Source organism: Lampetra planeri, unplaced genomic scaffold (assembly GCF_965212315.1).
Source record: "Lampetra planeri unplaced genomic scaffold, kcLamPlan1.2.h2 scaffold_149, whole genome shotgun sequence".
Taxonomy (NCBI): domain Eukaryota; kingdom Metazoa; phylum Chordata; class Hyperoartia; order Petromyzontiformes; family Petromyzontidae; genus Lampetra; species Lampetra planeri.
In genome coordinates this window covers 65,418-88,291 of record NW_027614212.1, presented here as the reverse complement: position 1 = coordinate 88,291, position 22,874 = coordinate 65,418, and the positions used below count along the sequence as shown (strand labels likewise).

At 54.6% G+C, this 22,874-nt stretch overlaps 1 protein-coding gene across 3 annotated transcripts in view; it reads left to right on the top strand.

Moving 5' to 3' along the window:
• LOC144739433 (uncharacterized) overlaps nucleotides 1-22,874 on the top strand; it is a 58,797-nt gene that overhangs the window by 4,936 nt on the left and 30,987 nt on the right. For all 3 annotated transcript variants that reach the window (XM_078622387.1, XM_078622386.1, XM_078622385.1), the window contains exons 3-5: nucleotides 6,143-6,238; nucleotides 7,652-7,744; nucleotides 21,354-21,514. In XM_078622387.1, the coding sequence (XP_078478513.1) occupies nucleotides 6,143-6,238; nucleotides 7,652-7,744; nucleotides 21,354-21,514 (350 nt within the window). The remainder of the gene's footprint in view (nucleotides 1-6,142; nucleotides 6,239-7,651; nucleotides 7,745-21,353; nucleotides 21,515-22,874) is intronic.

The window sequence follows — 22,874 nt, the reverse complement described above, 5'->3', positions numbered from 1 at the left end:
CCACACACTCGCTCACCCACACACTCGCTCACCCACCTACTCACTCACCCACACACTCACTCACCCATACACTCACTCACCCACCCACTCACTTATTCACCCATTCACCCACCAACCCACTCACCCACCAACCCACTCACTCACTCACCCACTCACCCACACACTCGCTCACCCCCCTCCTCACTCACCCACACACTCACTTATCCGCCTACTCGCTCACCCACAAACTCGCTCATCCACACACTCGCTCACCCACACACTCGCTCACCCACTTACTCACCCACCTACTCACTCACCCACAAACTCACACACCCACTCACTCACCCACACACTCACTCACCCACACACTCACTCACCCACACACCCACTCACCCACACACTCACTCACCCACACACTCACTCACCCACACACTCACTCACCCACACACTCACTCACCCACACACTCACTCACCCACACAACAACAACAACAACAACAACCGCCATTCGCCACTAAGTGGCGGTGACGTCACCACGACGCTGGTGCCAGGCCATGTGCACCTTGAGGCCACGTGACGTGTCGAACGCCCGCTGGCAGGAGGTCACGGGGCAGACCCAGGTGCCACGGGTCGACTGACCGAGATGACCGAGATGACTGGCTGATGCACCACCTGTGCCCCCTACTGTACCAACTTGCTGTGCTTTAGTCACCCGGCGCTCCGCTCGTTGTTGTGAGCGTCGCTCCTCCGCCTTCCGTTGTTGTTGGAGGGCGACTGCCTCCAACTGCCCAGTAGCGTCCTTCACGAGCCTCCTCCACTGAGGCCGATCTTGACACCGCTGGTACCAGTCATCGGCAAGTCCACTCAGCTCCACGTCCTCCTGTACCACATCACTCCATCTCTTCTCTAGCCCGTGCCGCGCCCGTTTAGCCCCCTCGATCTGGCCGAACAAAAGCTGTTTAGGCATGCAGTGGCTGGGCATGCGGGCTACATGACCCAGCCAACGCAGCCTTGCCTGCCGGAGGAGCTCACTGATGGGACTTTGCCCAGATCTTTCAAGGACTTGTGAGCTCCTTACACAATCGAGCCTGGTTAAACCCAGGATGGATCGTAGGCAGGCCAGCCTAAATGTTTCCAACCGGCGAAGATGCTCCACTAGGGGGGTCCACGTTTCGCAAGCGTAGAGAAGGGAGGGAATGACCGTGGCCGAGAAGACCTGAAGCTTCGTGCGGAGCGACAGACCAGGTAGCTTCCACACAGCGTTACGCAACCGATGAAAAGATATTGCCGCTCGACTGATTCGGAGTGAGACCTCTGCTGATAAACTGGAGCCGGTCATAAGCACACTGCCCAGGTATGGGAAACTCTCCACTCTCTCCACAACTGCCCCATCACCAATTGGGAGTTGTGGGGGTGGAGTGTCCGATGGTACAAAATACCCAGGCAGGTGCTTAGTTTTGGTGGGGCTGATGGTAAGGCCCCACCTCTTAGTGGCACGCTCCAGTCTCAGCAGCAGCGTCTCCAACTCCTCTTCTGAATGAGCAGCTATTACCAAATCATCGGCATACATAACGTGGTTGACCAATAGGGAGCCATTCCTTGATCGCACCCGGGCGTCGATCAGCCTCCCATTATATCTGTACCAAATGGAAATTCCCCCGGTACAGCTATTGAAGGCTTCACGAACTACGCAGTCGAAATAGATGTTAAATAATGTGGGAGCCAGAGGACATCCCTGTCGCACCCCAAGGTGTACAGGGAAAGGCTCCGACTCCCGGCCACGTAGTTTTACCCGGGCCCGCTCACCATCATGAAGGTCCTTAATTATCGTGAGCAGAGGGTCAGAGACTCCGAAAGCACGAAGAACAACCCAGAGCCCAGTCCTACTGATGGTATCATAGGCCTTGACCAGGTCAATAAAGCAGAGATGTAGGTCTTTTTGGAATTCCCTACACCTCTGCTGTAGCAGACGGACAGAAAATATGGCATCTGTGCAGGACCGCCCTTTCCTGAAACCGCATTGGGGCTCCGCAAGCCTCTCCTCAGCGTGCCTAGCAAGGCGATGTTGAATAATCCTTGCCAGGACCTTACCCGGCACACTGAGGAGTGAGATGCCCCTGTAGTTGTTACAGTCGGTACGGTCCCCCTTCTTAAAGAGGGGGACCACCAGGGCATCCTTCCAGTCCTGCGGAACCCGTCCAGTGGTCCAGACTGTTGTTATGATGTCATATAGGGCAGTCTGTGCACAAACGCCACCCTCCCTCAGCATTTCGCTTGGGAGATCATCTCTGCCCGGTGCCTTCCCTGGTCTCAGACTCCGGATCGCCCTCAGTACTTCCTCAACAGCTGGTACCTCAGCCAGCCACTCACAGGGTGTGACCTCCTCCAATATTTGAGGCACCTCAGCCTCAGCAGGGTTATCCCCACTTTGTGCCATGATGTTTTCCTGGCTGAGAGATTTTCCCTCCCCCAGGACCTCACAGAAATGCTCAGCAAATCTGCAAACCTGTTCCTGGGGGTCGGAGATTGGATCACCGTTTTTTCCTCTAATGATGGTAATAGGTGTGGCGCTGCAGGTTACTTTTTTGATGGAGTTAAATAGTGATTTGTGATCGCGGGCCACTGAGGCAGACTCCATCTCCTCAGCAACCCGCGACCACCACCCATCCTTACAGCGCCTTATGGCTCTCCGAACCTCCGAGCGAAGGCTGCGGTAAACCTCCTCATTCTCTGACGTGGGATGCTGTAGGCAATGAGAGTGGGCCTGTCGCTTTTTCTCAATTAACCTGAACACCTCCTCCGTCAGCCAGGGTTTCTGGGGAGGTCTGGACCGCTTACCCAAAGCAGCCATTGCAGCTGCATGAGTCACAGTCTTAAACCTCGCCCATTTACCCTCGACATCAGGTGGAGTGGGGGACGATGCCAACCCCAGCTGCAAACGATGATGAAATTCTCGCTTGCAACTTTCATCAGCTAACTGAGACCAGGCCACTTTTGGTTGGAATGGGATCCTGGGTGTACACCCACCACCGGAGTGGAAGAATGGCAGGCGCATCTTACAGATGACTAGTCGATGGTCAGAGGGCAGATCAGCTCCACGGTAGGTCCTGGTGTCAAGGACATGGGCTCGCATCCGCTGGTCCGTCACTATGTAGTCCAGCAGATGTTCTTGCTTGGACCCGGCATGTATCCATGATGTTGTGTGGATGCGCCGATGCCGGAACAGCGTATTGGTAATTACAAGCCCATGGGCTGCACAAAAATCTAGCAGCCTCCTACCGTTATTATTGAGCTGATCTGGCCCATGCCTTCCAATCACTCCAGACCAGGTGCCAACATCATGACCAACTCGGGCATTGAAGTCACCCAACAAGATGACTCTGTCCCGAGTGGCCACTTTAGCCAGCACCTGTGACAGGAGGTCATAGAAAGCGTCTGACTCATCGGCTTTGCCTGCATCCCTCCACGAATGTTCGTCTTCGGTGGGGGCATAAGTAACCACGACCACCACTCCTCGCCTCTGATTGATGGGAAGGCGAGCCCAAAGTATCCTGGGGCTTACAGCTTCCCACACCTCACCGCCACGCTCCCACGCCCCCTTCATTCTTTTGTTCAGAAGAAGAGCCACACCCTGTTGTTTGGCAGTCTACTGCCCCGAGTAGAGGACTGTCCACCGCTCATGGTGGCAGGATCCAGAACCGGTCCACCGGACCTCCTGAATGCCACAGAGATCCAGGCGGTACCGGTCCAGCTCCCGACAGAGGAGTGGCAGCCTCTCCTCTGCAGTGAGCATTCGAACATTCCACGTGGCCATCCGCAATGGTTTTTCGTTGTTTCTGGAGGAGCCCCGAGGGTGAAAATTCAATCTCCTGGCTCCGCCAAATGGGGTTTGACCAGGAGACGTCATAAAAGCCTGACCCCCCGGGGCCTCCGGCACAAGCTTATTAGTTACAGGTTTATGTTTAATTCGTAGTTTAGTGGTGGTTAATTGAAGGTGGAGGGGTTACCAGCCCCTCGCACCCGTCCAGAGCCCCCGTTTAGCCACTGTGGTGGTCACAGACGCCATGAGGGGAGAGGCCAATGGGCATTGGACCTCCCCCCACAGCACTGCCCACGACAGTGTTGCCCGTCCGGCACCGCGAGGAGGTAGGAGGTTGTTTTGCCGGACCCACACACTCACTCACCCACACACCCACTCACGCACACACCCACTCACCCACACACTCACTCACCCACACACTCACTCACCCACCTACTCGCTCACCCACCACTCACTCACCCACACACTCACTCACCCACACACTCACTCACCCACACACCCACTCACCCACACACTCACTCACCCACACACTCACTCACCCACACACCCACTCACCCACACACTCACTCACCCACACACCCACTCACCCACACACTCACCCACACACTCACTCACCCACACACCCACTCACCCACACACTCACTCACCCACACACTCACGCACACACCCACTCACCCACACACTCACTCACCCACACACTCACTCACCCACCTACTCGCTCACCCACCACTCACTCACCCACACACTCACTCACCCACACACTCACTCACCCACACACCCACTCACCCACACACTCACCCACACACTCACTCACCCACACACCCACTCACCCACACACTCACTCACCCACACACCCACTCACCCACACACTCACTCACCCACACACTCACTCACCCACACACTCACTCACCCACACACCCACTCACCCACACACTCACTCACCCACACACTCACTCACCCACACACTCACTCACCCACACACTCGCTCACCCACACACTCACTCACCCACACACTCACTCACCCACACACTCACTCACCCACACACCTACTCACGCACACACCCACTCACCCACACACTCACTCACCCACACACTCACTCACCCACCTACTCGCTCACCCACCACTCACTCACCCACACACTCACTAACCCACACACTCACCCACACACTCACTCACTCACCCACACACCCACTCACCCACACACTCACTCACCCACACACTCACTCACCCACACACCCACTCACCCACACACTCACTCACCCACACACTCACTCACCCACACACCCACTCACCCACACACTCACTCACCCACACACTCACTCACCCACACACTCACTCACCCACACACTCACTCACCCACACACTCACTCACCCACACACCCACTCACCCACACACTCACTCACCCACACACTCACTCACCCACACACCCACTCACCCACACACTCACTCACCCACACACTCACTCACCCACACACTCGCTCACCCACACACTCGCTCACCCACACACTCGCTCACCCACACACTCACTCACCCACACACTCACTCACCCACACACTCACTCACCCACACACCTACTCACGCACACACCCACTCACCCACACACTCACTCACCCACACACTCACTCACCCACCTACTCGCTCACCCACCACTCACTCACCCACACACTCACTAACCCACACACTCACCCACACACTCACTCACTCACCCACACACCCACTCACCCACACACTCACTCACCCACACACTCACTCACCCACACACCCACTCACCCACACACTCACTCACCCACACACTCACTCACCCACACACCCACTCACCCACACACTCACTCACCCACACACTCACCCACACACCCAGTCACCCACACACTCACTCACCCACACACTCACTCACCCACACACCCATTCACCCACACACCCACTCACCCACACACTCACTCACCCACACACTCACTCACCCACACACTCACCCACACACCCACTCACCCACACACTCACTCACCCACACACTCACTCACCCACACACCCACTCACCCACACACCCACTCACCCACACACTCACTCACCCACACACTCACTCACCCACACACCCACTCACCCACACACTCACTCACCCACACACTCAACCACACACCCACTCACCCACACACTCACTCACCCACACACTCACTCACCCACACACCCACTCACCCACTCACCCACACACTCACTCACCCACACACTCACTCACCCACACACTCACTCACCCACACACTCACTCACCCACAAATGCCCCGAGGAGTCTGTTAAGGCTACACGGGTACCTTTGTCCAACCCCCCCCCCCCCCCGTGTGGGCGGTGCAGGCCCAGGCGGTGCGGCGCGAGGAGGAGAGGCGACGGCGGCTGAGGGAGGGCAGCCTGGCGCTGCGGACACGCGCACTCACGGACGCGCTCCACCTGGTTCGCACGCACGGAGACACAAACAGCAACAACAACAACAAGCACCGTTAGCCACTGAGTGGTGGTGACGGCACCGCGGTGCCTGTGCCAGGCTAGGTGCAGGAAGAGGTCACGGGACAGACCCTGCAGGTGCCATGGGTTGACTGCTGTGCCAGGCTAGGTGCAGGAGGATGTCATGGGACAGACCCAGGTGCCATGGGTTGGCTGACTGAGACGACTGGCAGGTGTACCACCTGTGCCCCCTACTGTGCCGACTTTTAGCCACCCGGCGCTCCGCTCGTTGTTGTGAGCATTGCTCCTCTGCCCTCTGTTGTTGCTGGAGGGCGACTGCCTCCGACTGCCCAGTAGCGGTGGCTGGGCATGCTGCCGACATGACCCAAGCAATGAAGCCTTGCCGGCCGGAGGAGCTCACTGATGGCACTAAGCCCTGGTTCACGCCAGGATGGATAGTGGGCAGGGCAGCCTAGACAAGGGAGGGAATGACTGTGGCCCAGAAGACCCGAAGCTTCATGTGGAGCTACAGACCAGGTAGCTTCCACACAGCAGCGTTACCCAGCTGATGAAGAGATAATGCCGCCCCACTGATTCGGAGTGAGACTTCTACTGCCAAACAGGAGCTGGTCATGAGCACACTGCCCAGGTATGGAAACCTCTCCACTCTGTCCACAACTGCTCCATCACCAATGGGGAGCTGAGGGGGTGGAGTGTTTGGTGGTACAAAATACCCAGGCAGCTGCTTAGTTTTGGTGGGGCTGATGGAAAGACCCCCACCTCTTAGTGGCACGCTCCAGCTTCAGCAGCAGCAGCATCTCCAACTCCTTCTCTTAGTGAGCAGCAATCACCAGATTATCAGCGTGCATGACGTGGTTGACCAATAGGGAACCATCCCTAGACAGCACCCGGGCATCCATCAGCCTCCCATTGTATCTGGACCAGATGCAAATACCTCCGGTGCGGCCATGGAAAGCTTCTCAAACTCCGTGGTCAGAGATGACGTTACGTCGTGTAGGGGCAAAGTGGCACCTCTCTCTGCCTCATCCAAACCAGTCCCGGGCCTTGCCGAGGTCGGCACGGCCTCAACTGAGTGGCCCGTGCCGAACATCGGCACCGGCGGGGAGAGTCACAGGCTGCCGGGCGTCGTCGCTGGGCGCACCCCCCCACTCCTCCTCACCCCCCCTACCCCCTCCTCACCCCCCCCTCCTCACCCCCTCCCCCTCCTCACCCCCCCCCTCCTCACCCCCCCCCCTACCCCCTCCTCACCCCCCCCCCTCCTCACCCCCCTCCCCTCCTCCCCCGTGTGCCGTGGCCGGCCGCTCCGTGGCCACCGCCGCCGCCGCTGCTCGTCCCTAACGGCACTTGGCCCGACAGCGCGGAGCCTACACGGGGCGCCTGTGCCTGCTGTGTCGCGTGCAGGCCGTGAGTCAGCTGTCCGAGTGCCGCTTCACGGTGCAGCGTCAGCAGCAGGATCTGGCTCGCCTCAAGCTGCGGCTCGCCCTGCACACCAAGGTGGGCGCAGGAGACAGCCACCCACACCGGGGGGACGGTTACCCCGTGTAGCCTGTAACACACTGTGGGGGGCAAGTGGTGTTAGTAGCGAGTAGCACTCACTCACTCACTCGTACACTCACTCACTCACTTATACACTCACTCACTCATACACTCACTCATACACTCACTCACTCACTTATACACTCACTCACTCAACTTATACACTCACTCACTCACTCATACACTCACTCACTCGTACACTCACTCACTCATACACTCACTCACTCACTTATACACTCACTCACTCACTCATACACACACTCATACACTCACTCACTCATACACTCACTCATACACTCACTCACTCATACACTCACTCACTCACTCATACACTCACTCATACATACACTCACTCACACACTCACTCACACACTCACTCACTCATACACTCACTCACTCACTCATACACTCACTCATACACTCACTCACTTATACACTCACTCACTTATACACTCACTCACTCATACACTCACTCACTCATACACTCACTCATACACGCACTCACTTATACACTCACTCACTTATACACTCACTCACTCGTACACACTCACTCACTCACTCACTCGTACACTCACTCACTCACTCATACACTCACTCATACACTCACTCACTCATACACTCACTCACTTATACACTCACTCACTTATACACTCACTCACTTATACACTCACTTACTCATACACTCACTCATACACACACTCACTCACTCATACACTCACTCACACACTCACTCATACACTCACTCACGTATACACTCACTCACTCATACACTCACGCATACACTCACTCACTCATACACTCACTCACTCATACACTCACTCACTCATACACTCACTCACTCATACACTCACTCACTTATACACTCACTCACTCATACACTCACTCACTCATACACTCACTCACTCATACACTCACTCACTCATACACTCACTCACTTATACACTCACTCACTCATACACTCACTCACTCATACACTCACTCACTCATACACTCACTCACACACTCACTCATACACTCACTCACTCATACACTCACTCACTCATACACTCACTCACTCACACACTCACTCATACACTCACTCATACACTCACTCACTCATACACTCACTCACTCACTCATACACTCACTCACTTATACACTCACTCATACATACACTCACTCATACACTCACTCACTTATACACTCACTCACTTATACACTCACTCACTCATACACTCACTCACTCATACACTCACTCACTCACACACTCACTCACTCATACACTCACTCACTCATACACTCACTCACTCACTCATACACTCACTCACTCACTCATACACTCACTCATACACTCACTCACTCATACACTCACTCACTCATACACTCACTCACTCATATACTCACTCACTCATACACTCACACACTCATACACTAACTCACTTATACACTCACTCACTTATACACTCACTCACTCACTCATACACTCACTCACTCATACACTCACTCACTCATACACTCACTCACTCATACACTCACACACTCATACACTAACTCACTTATACACTCACTCACTTATACACTCACTCATACATACACTCACTCATACACTCACTCACTTATACACTCACTCACTCATACACTCACTCACTTATACACTCACTCACTTATACACTAACTCACTCATACACTCACTCATACATACACTCACTCATACACTCACTCACTTATACACTCACTCACTCATACACTCACTCACTCATACACTCACTCACTTATACACTCACTCATACACACACTCACTCACTCATACACTCACTCACACACTCACTCATACACTCACTCACGTATACACTCACTCACTCATACACTCACGCATACACTCACTCACTCATACACTCACTCACTCATACACTCACTCACTCATACACTCACTCACTCATACACTCACTCACTTATACACTCACTCACTCATACACTCACTCACTCATACACTCACTCACTCATACACTCACTCACTCATACACTCACTCACTTATACACTCACTCACTCATACACTCACTCACTCATACACTCACTCACTCATACACTCACTCACACACTCACTCATACACTCACTCACTCATACACTCACTCACTCATACACTCACTCACTCACACACTCACTCATACACTCACTCACTCATACACTCACTCACTCATACACTCACTCACTCACTCATACACTCACTCACTTATACACTCACTCATACATACACTCACTCATACACTCACTCACTTATACACTCACTCACTTATACACTCACTCACTCATACACTCACTCACTCATACACTCACTCACTCACACACTCACTCACTCATACACTCACTCACTCATACACTCACTCACTCACTCATACACTCACTCATACACTCACTCACTCATACACTCACTCACTCATACACTCACTCACTCACTCATATACTCACTCACTCATACACTCACACACTCATACACTAACTCACTTATACACTCACTCACTTATACACTCACTCACTCACTCATACACTCACTCACTCATACACTCACTCACTCATACACTCACTCACTCATACACTCACACACTCATACACTAACTCACTTATACACTCACTCACTTATACACTCACTCATACATACACTCACTCATACACTCACTCACTTATACACTCACTCACTCATACACTCACTCACTTATACACTCACTCACTTATACACTAACTCACTCATACACTCACTCATACATACACTCACTCATACACTCACTCACTTATACACTCACTCACTCATACACTCACTCACTCATACACTCACTCACTTATACACTCACTCACTCATACACTCACTCATACATACACTCACTCATACACTCACTCACTCATACACTCACTCACTCATACACTCACTCACTTATACACTCACTCATTTATAGACTCACTCACTCATACACTCACTCACTCATACACTCACTCACTCATACACTCACTCACTCATACACTCACACACTCACTCACTCATACACTCGCGAGCACTTATGAAGGCCTCAACGGTACACGAGGGGGTGGGTGGCCAGCACCACGCCCGACCGCCTTTGTCTCCCCAGTGGCGATGTTTACACACCGCACCAGAAACTAATTTGAGGCTGAGTCGATCTAGGGGAGGCCCGGGACCGGTTCAGATAATCATTACTGGTGTTGGCTGTGAGCGGGAATTGAACTTGTACAGCCGGCTTCGTAGCGCACTACACTACCGCTCTCCACAAACACACTCGCACACCCACTCACTCACACACCCACTCACTCACCCACCCACTCACAAACTCACACACCCACCCACTCACACTATCACACAGACACTCACTCACACACCCACTCACTCACCCACCCACTCACTCGCACACCCACTCACTCATACATCCACTCACTCATCCACCCACTCACAAACTCACACACCCACCCACTCACACTATCACACAGACACTCACTCACACACCCACTCACTCACCCACCCACTCACTCGCACACCCACTCACTCATACATCCACTCACTCATCCACCCACTCACAAACTCACACACCCACCCACTCACACTATCACACAGACACTCACTCACACACCCACTCACTCACCCACCCACTCACTCGCACACCCACTCACTCATACATCCACTCACTCATCCACCCACTCACAAACTCACACACCCACCCACTCACACTATCACACAGACACTCACTCACACACCCACTCACTCACCCACCCACTCACTCGCACACCCACTCACTCATACATCCACTCACTCATCCACCCACTCACAAACTCACACACCCACCCACTCACACTATCACACAGACACTCACTCACACACCCACTCACTCACCCACCCACTCACTCGCACACCCACTCACTCATACATCCACTCACTCATCCACCCACTCACAAACTCACACACCCACCCACTCACACTATCACACTATCACACTGACACTCACTCACACACTCACTCACACAGACACTCACCCATCCACTCACTCACCCACCCACTCACTCGCACACCCACTCACTCATACATCCACTCACTCATCCACCCACTCACAAACTCATACACCCACCCACTCACACTATCACACAGACACTCACTCACACACCCACTCACTCACACAGACACTCACTCACACATCCACTCACCCATCCACTCACTCACCCACCCACTCACTCACACACCCACTAACTCACTCACCCACTCACACATCCACTCACTCACTCACCCACTCACTCACCCACTCACTCAGTGAGATATCCACTCACTCGCATATCGACTCACTCACATATCCACTCACTCACCCACACATCCACTCACTCACATATCCATTAACACACCCACTCGCTCACCCACATACTCACCCACTCACACATTCACTCACTCACACATCCACTCACCCACCCAATCTTTCATCCGCCCAATCACTGACAAAAAGACAAAGATCCCCCGTGTAGCCTTAAACAGATTTCTGGGGGCAAGTGCAGTGAGTGAGCTATGAAGGCCGTCACGGTACACCGATAGGGGCGGTGATGATGCTTCGTGTAAATCCCAGCTGCGTGATGTAAGCATGTACGTTGAACTTCTTTCGCACCGTACGTAGCCAACCATGCGGATGGGAGGGTGGGTGAGTGTGTAGGTGAGTGAGTGAGTGACTATGTGAGTGACTGTGTGTGTGTAGGTGGGTGAGTGACTATGTGAGTGACTGAGTGTGTAGGTGGGTGAGTGACTATGTGAGTGACTGAGTGTGTAGGTGGGTGAGTGACTATGTGAGTGGCTGTGTGTGTGTAGGTGAGTGAGTGACTATGTGAGTGACTGTGTGTGTGTAGGTGGGTGAGTGACTATGTGAGTGACTGAGTGTGTAGGTGGGTGAGTGACTATGTGAGTGGCTGTGTGTGTGTAGGTGGGTGAGTGACTATGTGAGTGACTGTGTGTGTGTAGGTGAGTGAGTGACTATGTGAGTGGCTGTGTGTGTGTAGGTGGGTGAGTGACTATGTGAGTGACTGTGTGTGTGTAGGTGGGTGAGTGACTATGTGAGTGACTGTGTGTGTGTAGGTGGGTGAGTGACTATGTGAGTGACTGTGAGTGTGTAGGTGAGTGAGTGGCTATGTGAGTGACTGTGTGTGTAGGTGAGTGAGTGACTATGTGAGTGACTGTGTGTGTAGGTGAGTGAGTGGCTATGTGAGTGACTGTGAGTGTGTAGGTGAGTGAGTGACTATGTGAGTGACTGTGTGTGTAGGTGGGTGAGTGACTATGTGAGTGACTGTGTGTGTAGGTGAGTGAGTGGCTATGTGAGTGACTGTGTGTGTAGGTGGGTGAGTGACTATGTGAGTGACTGTGTGTGTGTAGGTGTGTGAGTGACTATGTGAGTGGCTGTGTGTGTGTAGGTGAGTGAGTGACTATGTGAGTGACTGTGTGTGTGTAGGTGAGTGAGTGACTATGTGAGTGGCTGTGTGTGTGTGTAGGTGAGTGAGTGACTGTGAGTGACTGTGTGTAGGTGAGTGAGTGACTATGTGAGTGACTGTGTGTGTGTAAGTGAGTGAGTGACTATGTGAGTGACTGTGAGTGTGTAGGTGAGTGAGTGACTATGTGAGTGGCTGTGTGTGTGTAGGTGGGTGAGTGACTATGTGAGTGGCTGTGTGTGTAGGTGAGTGACTATGTGAGTGACTGTGTGTGTGTAGGTGGGTGAGTGACTATGTGAGTGACTGTGTGTGTGTAGGTGAGTGAGTGACTATGTGAGTGAGTGACACACGTGGAATGTTCGAACGCTCACTGCGGAGGAGAGGCTGCCACTCCTCTGTCGGGAGCTGGACCGGTACCGCCTGGATCTCTGTGGCATTCAGGAGGTCCGGTGGACCGGTTCTGGATCCTGCCACCATGAGGGGTGGACAGTCCTCTACTCGGGGCAGGACACTGCCAAACAACAGGGTGTGGCTCTTCTTCTGAACAAAAGAATGAAGGGGGCGTGGGAGCGTGGCGGTGAGGTGTGGGAAGCTGTAAGCCCCAGGCTACTGTTTGCCTCCCCATCGACCAGATGCGAGGAGTGGTGGTCGTGGTTACTTATGCCCCCACCGAAGACGAACATTAGTGAAGGGATGCAGGCAAGGCTGATGAGTCAGATGCTTTCTATGACCTCCTGTCACAGGTGCTGGCTAAAGTGGCCCCTCGGGACAGAGTCATCTTGTTGAGTGACTGCAATGCCCGAATTGGTCATGATGCTGGCACCTGGTCTGGAGTGATTGGAAGGCATGGGCCAGATCAGCTCAATAATAACGGTAGGAGGCTGCTAGATTTTTGTGCAGCCCATGGGCTTGTAATTACCAACACGCTCTTCCGGCATCGGCGCATCCACACAACATCATGGATACATGCCGGGTCCAAGCAAGAACATCTGCTGGACTACATAGTGACGGACCAGCGGATGCGAGCCCATGTCCTTGACACCAGGACCTACCGTGGAGCTGATCTGCCCTCTGACCATCGACTAGTCATCTGTAAGATGCGCCTGCCATTCTTCCACTCCGGTGGTGGGTGTACACCCAGGACCCCATTCCAACCTAAAGTGGCCTGGTCTCAGTTAGCTGATGAAAGTTGCAAGCGAGAATTTCATCATCGCTTGCAGCTGGGGTTGGCATCATCCCCCACTCCACCTGATGTCGAGGGTAAATGGGCGAGGTTTAAGACTGTGACTCATGCAGCTGCAATGGCTGCTTTGGGTACGCGGTCCAGACCTCCCCAGAAACCCTGGCTGACAGAGGAGGTGTTCAGGTTAATTGAGAAAAAGCGACAGGCCCACTCTCATCGCCTACAGCATCCCACGTCAGAGAATGAGGAGGTTTACCGCAGCCTTCGCTCGGAGGTTCGGAGAGCCGTAAGGCGCTGTAAGGATGGGTGGTGGTCGCGGGTTGCTGAGGAGATGGAGTCTGCCTCAGTGGCCTGCGATCACAAATCACTATTTAACTCCATCAAAAAAGTAACATGTAGCGCCACACCTATTACCATCATTAGAGGAAAAAACGGTGATCCAATCTCCGACCCCCAGGAACAGGTTTGCAGATTTGCTGAGCATTTCTGTGAGGTCCTGGGGGAGGGAAAATCTCTCAGCCAGGAAAACATCATGGCACAAAGTGGGGATAACCCTGCTGAGGCTGCGGTGCCTCAAATATTGGAAGAGGTCACCCCCTGTTAGTGGCTGGCTGAGGTGCCAGCTGTTGAGGAAGTACTGAGGGCGATCCGGAGTCTGAGACCAGGGAAGGCACCGGGCAGAGATGATCTCCCAAGCGAAATGCTGAGGGAGGGTGGCGTTTGTGCACAGACTGCCCTATATGACATCATAACAACAGTCTGGACCACTGGACGGGTTCCGCAGGACTGGAAGGATGCCCTGGTGGTCCCCCTCTTTAAGAAGGGGGACCGTACCGACTGTAACAACTACAGGGGCATCTCACTCCTCAGTGTGCCGGGTAAGGTCCTGGCAAGGATTATTCAACATCGCCTTGCTAGGCACGCTGAGGAGAGGCTTGCGGAGCCCCAATGCGGTTTCAGGAAAGGGCGGTCCTGCACAGATGCCATATTTTCTGTCCGTCTGCTACAGCAGAGGTGTAGGGAATTCCAAAAAGACCTACATCTCTGCTTTATTGACCTGGTCAAGGCCTATGATACCATCAGTAGGACTGGGCTCTGGGTTGTTCTTCGTGCTTTCGGAGTCCCTGACCCTCTGCTCACGATCATTAAGGACCTTCATGATGGTGAGCGGGCCCGGGTAAAACTACGTGGCCGGGAGTCGGAGCCTTTCCCTGTACACCTTGGGGTGCGACAGGGATGTCCTCTGGCTCCCACATTATTTAACATCTATTTCGACTGCGTAGTTCGTGAAGCCTTCAATAGCTGTACCGGGGGAATTTCCATTTGGTACAGATATAATGGGAGGCTGATCGACGCCCGGGTGCGATTAAGGGATGGCTCCCTATTGGTCAACCACGTTATGTATGCCGATGATTTGGTAATAGCTGCTCATTCAGAAGAGGAGTTGGAGACGCTGCTGCTGAGACTGGAGCGTGCCACTAAGAGGTGGGGCCTTACCATCAGCCCCACCAAAACTAAGCACCTGCCTGGGTATTTTGTACCATCGGACACTCCACCCCCACAACTCCCAATTGGTGATGGGGCAGTTGTGGAGAGAGTGGAGAGTTTCCCATACCTGGGCAGTGTGCTTATGACCGGCTCCAGTTTATCAGCAGAGGTCTCACTCCGAATGAGTCGAGCGGCAATATCTTTTCATCGGTTGCGTAACGCTGTGTGGAAGCTACCTGGTCTGTCGCTCCGCACGAAGCTTCAGGTCTTCTCGGCCACGGTCATTCCCTCCCTTCTCTACGCTTGCGAAACGTGGACCCCCCTAGTGGAGCATCTTCGCCGGTTGGAAACATTTAGGCTGGCCTGCCTACGATCCATCCTGGGTTTAACCAGGCTGGATTGTGTAAGGAGCTCACAAGTCCTTGAAAGATCTGGGCAAAGTCCCATCAGTGAGCTCCTCCGGCAGGCAAGGCTGCGTTGGCTGGGTCATGTAGCCCGCATGCCCAGCCACCGCATGCCTAAACAGCTTTTGTTCGGCCGGATCGAGGGGGCTAAACGGGCGCGGCACGGGCTAGAGAAGAGATGGAGTGATGTGGCACAGGAGGACGTGGAGCTGAGTGGACTTGCCGATGACTGGTACCAGCGGTGTCAAGATCGGCCTCAGTGGAGGAGGCTCGTGAAGGACGCTACTGGGCAGTTGGAGGCAGTCGCCCTCCAACAACAACGGAGGGCGGAGGAGCGACGCTCACAACAACGAGCGGAGCGCCGGGTGGCTAAAGCACAGCAAGTTGGTACAGTAGGGGGCACAGGTGGTGCATCAGCCAGTCATCTCGGTCATCTCGGTCAGTCGACCCGTGGCACCTGGGTCTGCCCTGTGACCTCCTGCCAGCGGGCGTTCGACACTTCACGTGGCCTCAAGGTGCACATGGCCTGGCACAAGCGTCGTGGTGACGTCACCGCCACTTAGTGGCGAATGGCGGTTGTTGTTATGTGAGTGACTGTGTGTGTGTAGGTGAGTGAGTGACTATGTGAGTGACTGTGTGTGTACGTAGCCAACCATGCTAATCAGAGGGTGGGTGAGTGTGTAGTTGAGTGAGTGACTATGTGAGTGACTGTGTGTGTGTAGGTGAGTGAGTGACTATGTGAGTGACTGTGTGTGTGTAGGTGATTGAGTGACTATGTGAGTGACTGTGTGTGTGTAGGTGAGTGAGTGACTATGTGAGTGACTGTGTGTGTGTAGGTGTGTGAGTGACTATGTGAGTGACTGTGTGTGTGTAGGTGGGTGAGTGACTATGTGAGTAACTATGTGAGTGACTATGTGAGTGACTGTGTGTGTGTAGGTGGCGGTGAGTGACTATGTGAGTGACTGTGTGTGTGTAGGTGGGTGAGTGACTATGTGAGTGACTATGTGAAAGACTATGTGAGTGACTGTGTGTGTAGGTGAGTGATGCCATATTTTCTGTCCGTCTGCTACAGCAGAGGTGTAGGGAATTCCAAAAAGACCTACATCTCTGCTTTATTGACCTGGTCAAGGCCTATGATACCATCAGTAGGACTGGGCTTTGGGTTGTTCTTCGTGCTTTCGGAGTCCCTGACCCTCTGCTCACGATCATTAAGGACCTTCATGATGGTGAGCGGGCCCGGGTAAAACTACGTGGCCGGGAGTCGGAGCCTTTCCCTGTACACCTTGGGGTGCGACAGGGATGTCCTCTGGCTCCCACATTATTTAACATCTATTTCGACTGCGTAGTTCGTGAAGCCTTCAATAGCTGTACCGGGGGAATTACCATTTGGTACAGATATAATGGGAGGCTGATCGACGCCCGGGTGCGATCAAGGGATGGCTCCCTATTGGTCAACCACGTTATGTATGCCGATGATTTGGTAATAGCTGCTCATTCAGAAGAGGAGTTGGAGACGCTGCTGCTGAGACTGGAGTGTGCCACTAAGAGGTGGGGCCTTACCATCAGCCCCACCAAAACTAAGCACCTGCCTGGGTATTTTGTACCATCGGGCACTCCACCCCCACAACTCCCAATCGGTGATGGGGCAGTTGTGGAGAGAGTAGAGAGTTTCCCATACCTGGGCAGTGTGCTCATGACCGGCTCCAGTTTATCAGCAGAGGTCTCACTCCGAATCAGTCGAGCGGCAATATCTTTTCATCGGTTGCGTAACGCTGTGTGGAAGCTACCTGGTCTGTCGCTCCGCACGAAGCTTCAGGTCTTCTCGGCCACGGTCATTCCCTCCCTTCTCTACGCTTGCGAAACGTGGACCCCCCTAGTGGAGCATCTTCGCCGGTTGGAAACATTTAGGCTGGCCTGCCTACGATCCATCCTGGGTTTAACCAGGCTGGATTGTGTGAGGAGCTCACAAGTCCTTGAAAGATCTGGGCAAAGTCCCATCAGTGAGCTCCTCCGGCAGGCAAGGCTGCGTTGGCTGGGTCATGTAGCCCGCATGCCCAGCCACCGCATGCCTAAACAGCTTCTGTTCGGCCGGATCGAGGGGGCTAAACGGGCGCGGCACGGGCTAGAGAAGAGATGGAGTGATGTGGTACAGGAGGACGTGGAGCTGAGTGGACTTGCCGATGACTGGTACCAGCGGTGTCAAGATCGGCCTCAGTGGAGGAGGCTCGTGAAGGACGCTACTGGGCAGTTGGAGGCAGTCGCCCTCCAACAACAACGGAGGGCGGAGGAGCGACGCTCACAACAACGAGCGGAGCGCCGGGTGGCTAAAGCACAGCAAGTTGGTACAGTAGGGGGCACAGGTGGTGCATCAGCCAGTCATCTCGGTCATCTCGGTCAGTCGACCCGTGGCACCTGGGTCTGCCCTGTGACCTCCTGCCAGCGGGCGTTCGACACTTCACGTGGCCTCAAGGTGCACATGGCCTGGCACAAGCGTCGTGGTGACGTCACCGCCACTTAGTGGCGAATGGCGGTTGTTGTTATGTGAGTGACTGTGTGTGTGTAGGTGAGTGAGTGACTATGTGAGTGACTGTGTGTGTACGTAGCCAACCATGCTAATCAGAGGGTGGGTGAGTGTGTAGTTGAGTGAGTGACTATGTGAGTGACTGTGTGTGTGTAGGTGAGTGAGTGACTATGTGAGTGACTGTGTGTGTGTAGGTGATTGAGTGACTATGTGAGTGACTGTGTGTGTGTAGGTGAGTGAGTGACTATGTGAGTGACTGTGTGTGTGTAGGTGTGTGAGTGACTATGTGAGTGACTGTGTGTGTGTAGGTGGGTGAGTGACTATGTGAGTAACTATGTGAGTGACTATGTGAGTGACTGTGTGTGTGTAGGTGGCGGTGAGTGACTATGTGAGTGACTGTGTGTGTGTAGGTGGGTGAGTGACTATGTGAGTGACTATGTGAAAGACTATGTGAGTGACTGTGTGTGTAGGTGAGTGATGCCATATTTTCTGTCCGTCTGCTACAGCAGAGGTGTAGGGAATTCCAAAAAGACCTACATCTCTGCTTTATTGACCTGGTCAAGGCCTATGATACCATCAGTAGGACTGGGCTTTGGGTTGTTCTTCGTGCTTTCGGAGTCCCTGACCCTCTGCTCACGATCATTAAGGACCTTCATGATGGTGAGCGGGCCCGGGTAAAACTACGTGGCCGGGAGTCGGAGCCTTTCCCTGTACACCTTGGGGTGCGACAGGGATGTCCTCTGGCTCCCACATTATTTAACATCTATTTCGACTGCGTAGTTCGTGAAGCCTTCAATAGCTGTACCGGGGGAATTACCATTTGGTACAGATATAATGGGAGGCTGATCGACGCCCGGGTGCGATCAAGGGATGGCTCCCTATTGGTCAACCACGTTATGTATGCCGATGATTTGGTAATAGCTGCTCATTCAGAAGAGGAGTTGGAGACGCTGCTGCTGAGACTGGAGTGTGCCACTAAGAGGTGGGGCCTTACCATCAGCCCCACCAAAACTAAGCACCTGCCTGGGTATTTTGTACCATCGGGCACTCCACCCCCACAACTCCCAATCGGTGATGGGGCAGTTGTGGAGAGAGTAGAGAGTTTCCCATACCTGGGCAGTGTGCTCATGACCGGCTCCAGTTTATCAGCAGAGGTCTCACTCCGAATCAGTCGAGCGGCAATATCTTTTCATCGGTTGCGTAACGCTGTGTGGAAGCTACCTGGTCTGTCGCTCCGCACGAAGCTTCAGGTCTTCTCGGCCACGGTCATTCCCTCCCTTCTCTACGCTTGCGAAACGTGGACCCCCCTAGTGGAGCATCTTCGCCGGTTGGAAACATTTAGGCTGGCCTGCCTACGATCCATCCTGGGTTTAACCAGGCTGGATTGTGTGAGGAGCTCACAAGTCCTTGAAAGATCTGGGCAAAGTCCCATCAGTGAGCTCCTCCGGCAGGCAAGGCTGCGTTGGCTGGGTCATGTAGCCCGCATGCCCAGCCACCGCATGCCTAAACAGCTTCTGTTCGGCCGGATCGAGGGGGCTAAACGGGCGCGGCACGGGCTAGAGAAGAGATGGAGTGATGTGGTACAGGAGGACGTGGAGCTGAGTGGACTTGCCGATGACTGGTACCAGCGGTGTCAAGATCGGCCTCAGTGGAGGAGGCTCGTGAAGGACGCTACTGGGCAGTTGGAGGCAGTCGCCCTCCAACAACAACGGAGGGCGGAGGAGCGACGCTCACAACAACGAGCGGAGCGCCGGGTGGCTAAAGCACAGCAAGTTGGCACAGTAGGGGGCACAGGTGGTGCATCAGCCAGTCATCTCAGTCATCTCGGTCATCTCGGTCAGTCGACCCGTGGCACCTGGGTCTGCCCCGTGACCTCCTGCCAGCGGGCGTTCGACACTTCACGTGGCCTCAGGGTGCACATGGCCTGGCACAAGCGTCGTGGTGACGTCACCGCCACTTAGTGGCGAATGGCGGTTGTTGTTGTTGTTGTAGGTGAGTGAGTAACTATGTGATTGACTGTGTGTGTGTAGGTGGGTGAGTGACTATGTGAGTGACTATGTGAGTGACTATGTGAGTGGCTGTGTGTGTGTAGGTGGGTGAGTGACTATGTGAGTGACTATGTGAGTGACTATGTGAGTGACTATGTGAGTGACTGTGTGTACGTTGAACGTCTTTCGCACCGTATGCAGCCAGCCGTGCTAAGCAGCATCAGTTCTAAAGAAACGAGTTTGTCAATCTAAATGATGACGACGACGATGTAAACGTGAGCGTAGCTCCAGTGGGAAGAGCGTTCCAGACGGCCGCAGATGTGCGCCTGAAAGTGCCGCTGCTGATGCTGATGTTGCTAATGCTGATGATGCTGATGATGCTGATGCAGCTGCTGATGCCGCTGCTGATGTTGCTGCTGATGATGATACTGCTGATGATGATGCTGATGTTGCTGATGCTGCTGCTGCTGATGTTGTTGCTGCCGATGCTGCCACCGCTCCGGCTTGACGGTGCGTGCGTGTGCACGCCGGCCTTCCCTCCCTGCCAGGCGCCGTTCCGGGAGGCCCCAGCGGCCCCGGCGGCCCCGGCGCCAGACTCGCACCAGGGCCACGAGAAGCGGCAACGGCAAGGGCAGTGGGGGTGGCAGGGCCTCGGAGAGAAGCCGGCGCTGTGGATGTCTCCCCGTGACGGCGCCAGCTCCACGCACAGGTGGGCGGGCGTGCCGCACTCGCCCCACACTCGCTCCTCACTCGCTCCACACTCGCCCCACACTCGCTCCTCACTCGCTCCTCACTCGCCCCACACTCGCTCCTCACTCGCTCCACTCTCACTCCACACTCGCTCCTCACTCGCTCCACACTCGCTCCACTCTCGCTCCACTCTCACTCCACACTCGCCCCACACTCGCCCCACACTCGCCCCACACTCGCCCCACACTCGCCCCACACTCGCCCCACACTCGCCCCACACTCGCCCCACACTCGCTCCACTCTCGCTCCACTCTCACTCCACTCTCACTCCACACTCGCTCCTCACTCGCTCCACACTCGCTCCACTCTCGCTCCACTCTCACTCCACACTCGCCCCACACTCGCCCCACACTCGCCCCACACTCGCCCCACACTCGCTCCACACTCGCTCCACACTCGCTCCTCACTCGCTCCTCACTCGCTCCACACTCGCCCCACACTCGCCCCACACTCGCTCCTCACTCGCTCCTCACTCGCTCCTCACTCGCTCCTCACTCGCTCCACACTCGCCCCACACTCGCCCCACACTCGCTCCTCACTCGCTCCTCACTCGCTCCTCACTCGCTCCTCACTCGCTCCTCACTCGCTCCACACTCGCCCCACACTCGCCCCACACTCGCTCCTCACTCGCTCCTCACTCGCTCCTCACTCGCTCCTCACTCGCTCCTCACTCGCTCCACACTCGCTCCACTCTCGCTCCACACTCGCTCCTCACTCGCTCCACACTCGCTCCACACTCGCTCCACACTCGCTCCACACTCGCTCCACACTCGCTCCACACTCGCTCCACACTCGCTCCACACTCACTCCACTCTCACTCCACACTCACTCCACACTCACTCCACTCTCACTCCACACTCACTCCACACTCACTCCACTCTCGCTCCACACTCGCTCCACACTCGCTCCTCACTCGCTCCACACTCGCTCCACACTCGCTCCACACTCACTCCACACTCGCTCCTCACTCGCTCCACACTCGCTCCACTCTCACTCCACTCTCGCTCCACACTCGCTCCACACTCGCTCCACACTCGCTCCTCACTCGCTCCTCACTCGCTCCACTCTCGCTCCACTCTCGCTCCACTCTCACTCCACTCTCGCTCCACACTCGCTCCACTCTCACTCCACTCTCACTCCACACTCGCTCCACACTCGCTCCACTCTCACTCCACTCTCGCTCCACACTCGCTCCACTCTCGCTCCACACTCGCTCCTCACTCGCTCCACACTCGCTCCACACTCGCTCCACACTCGCTCCTCACTCGCTCCACACTCGCTCCACACTCGCTCCTCACTCGCTCCACACTCGCTCCACA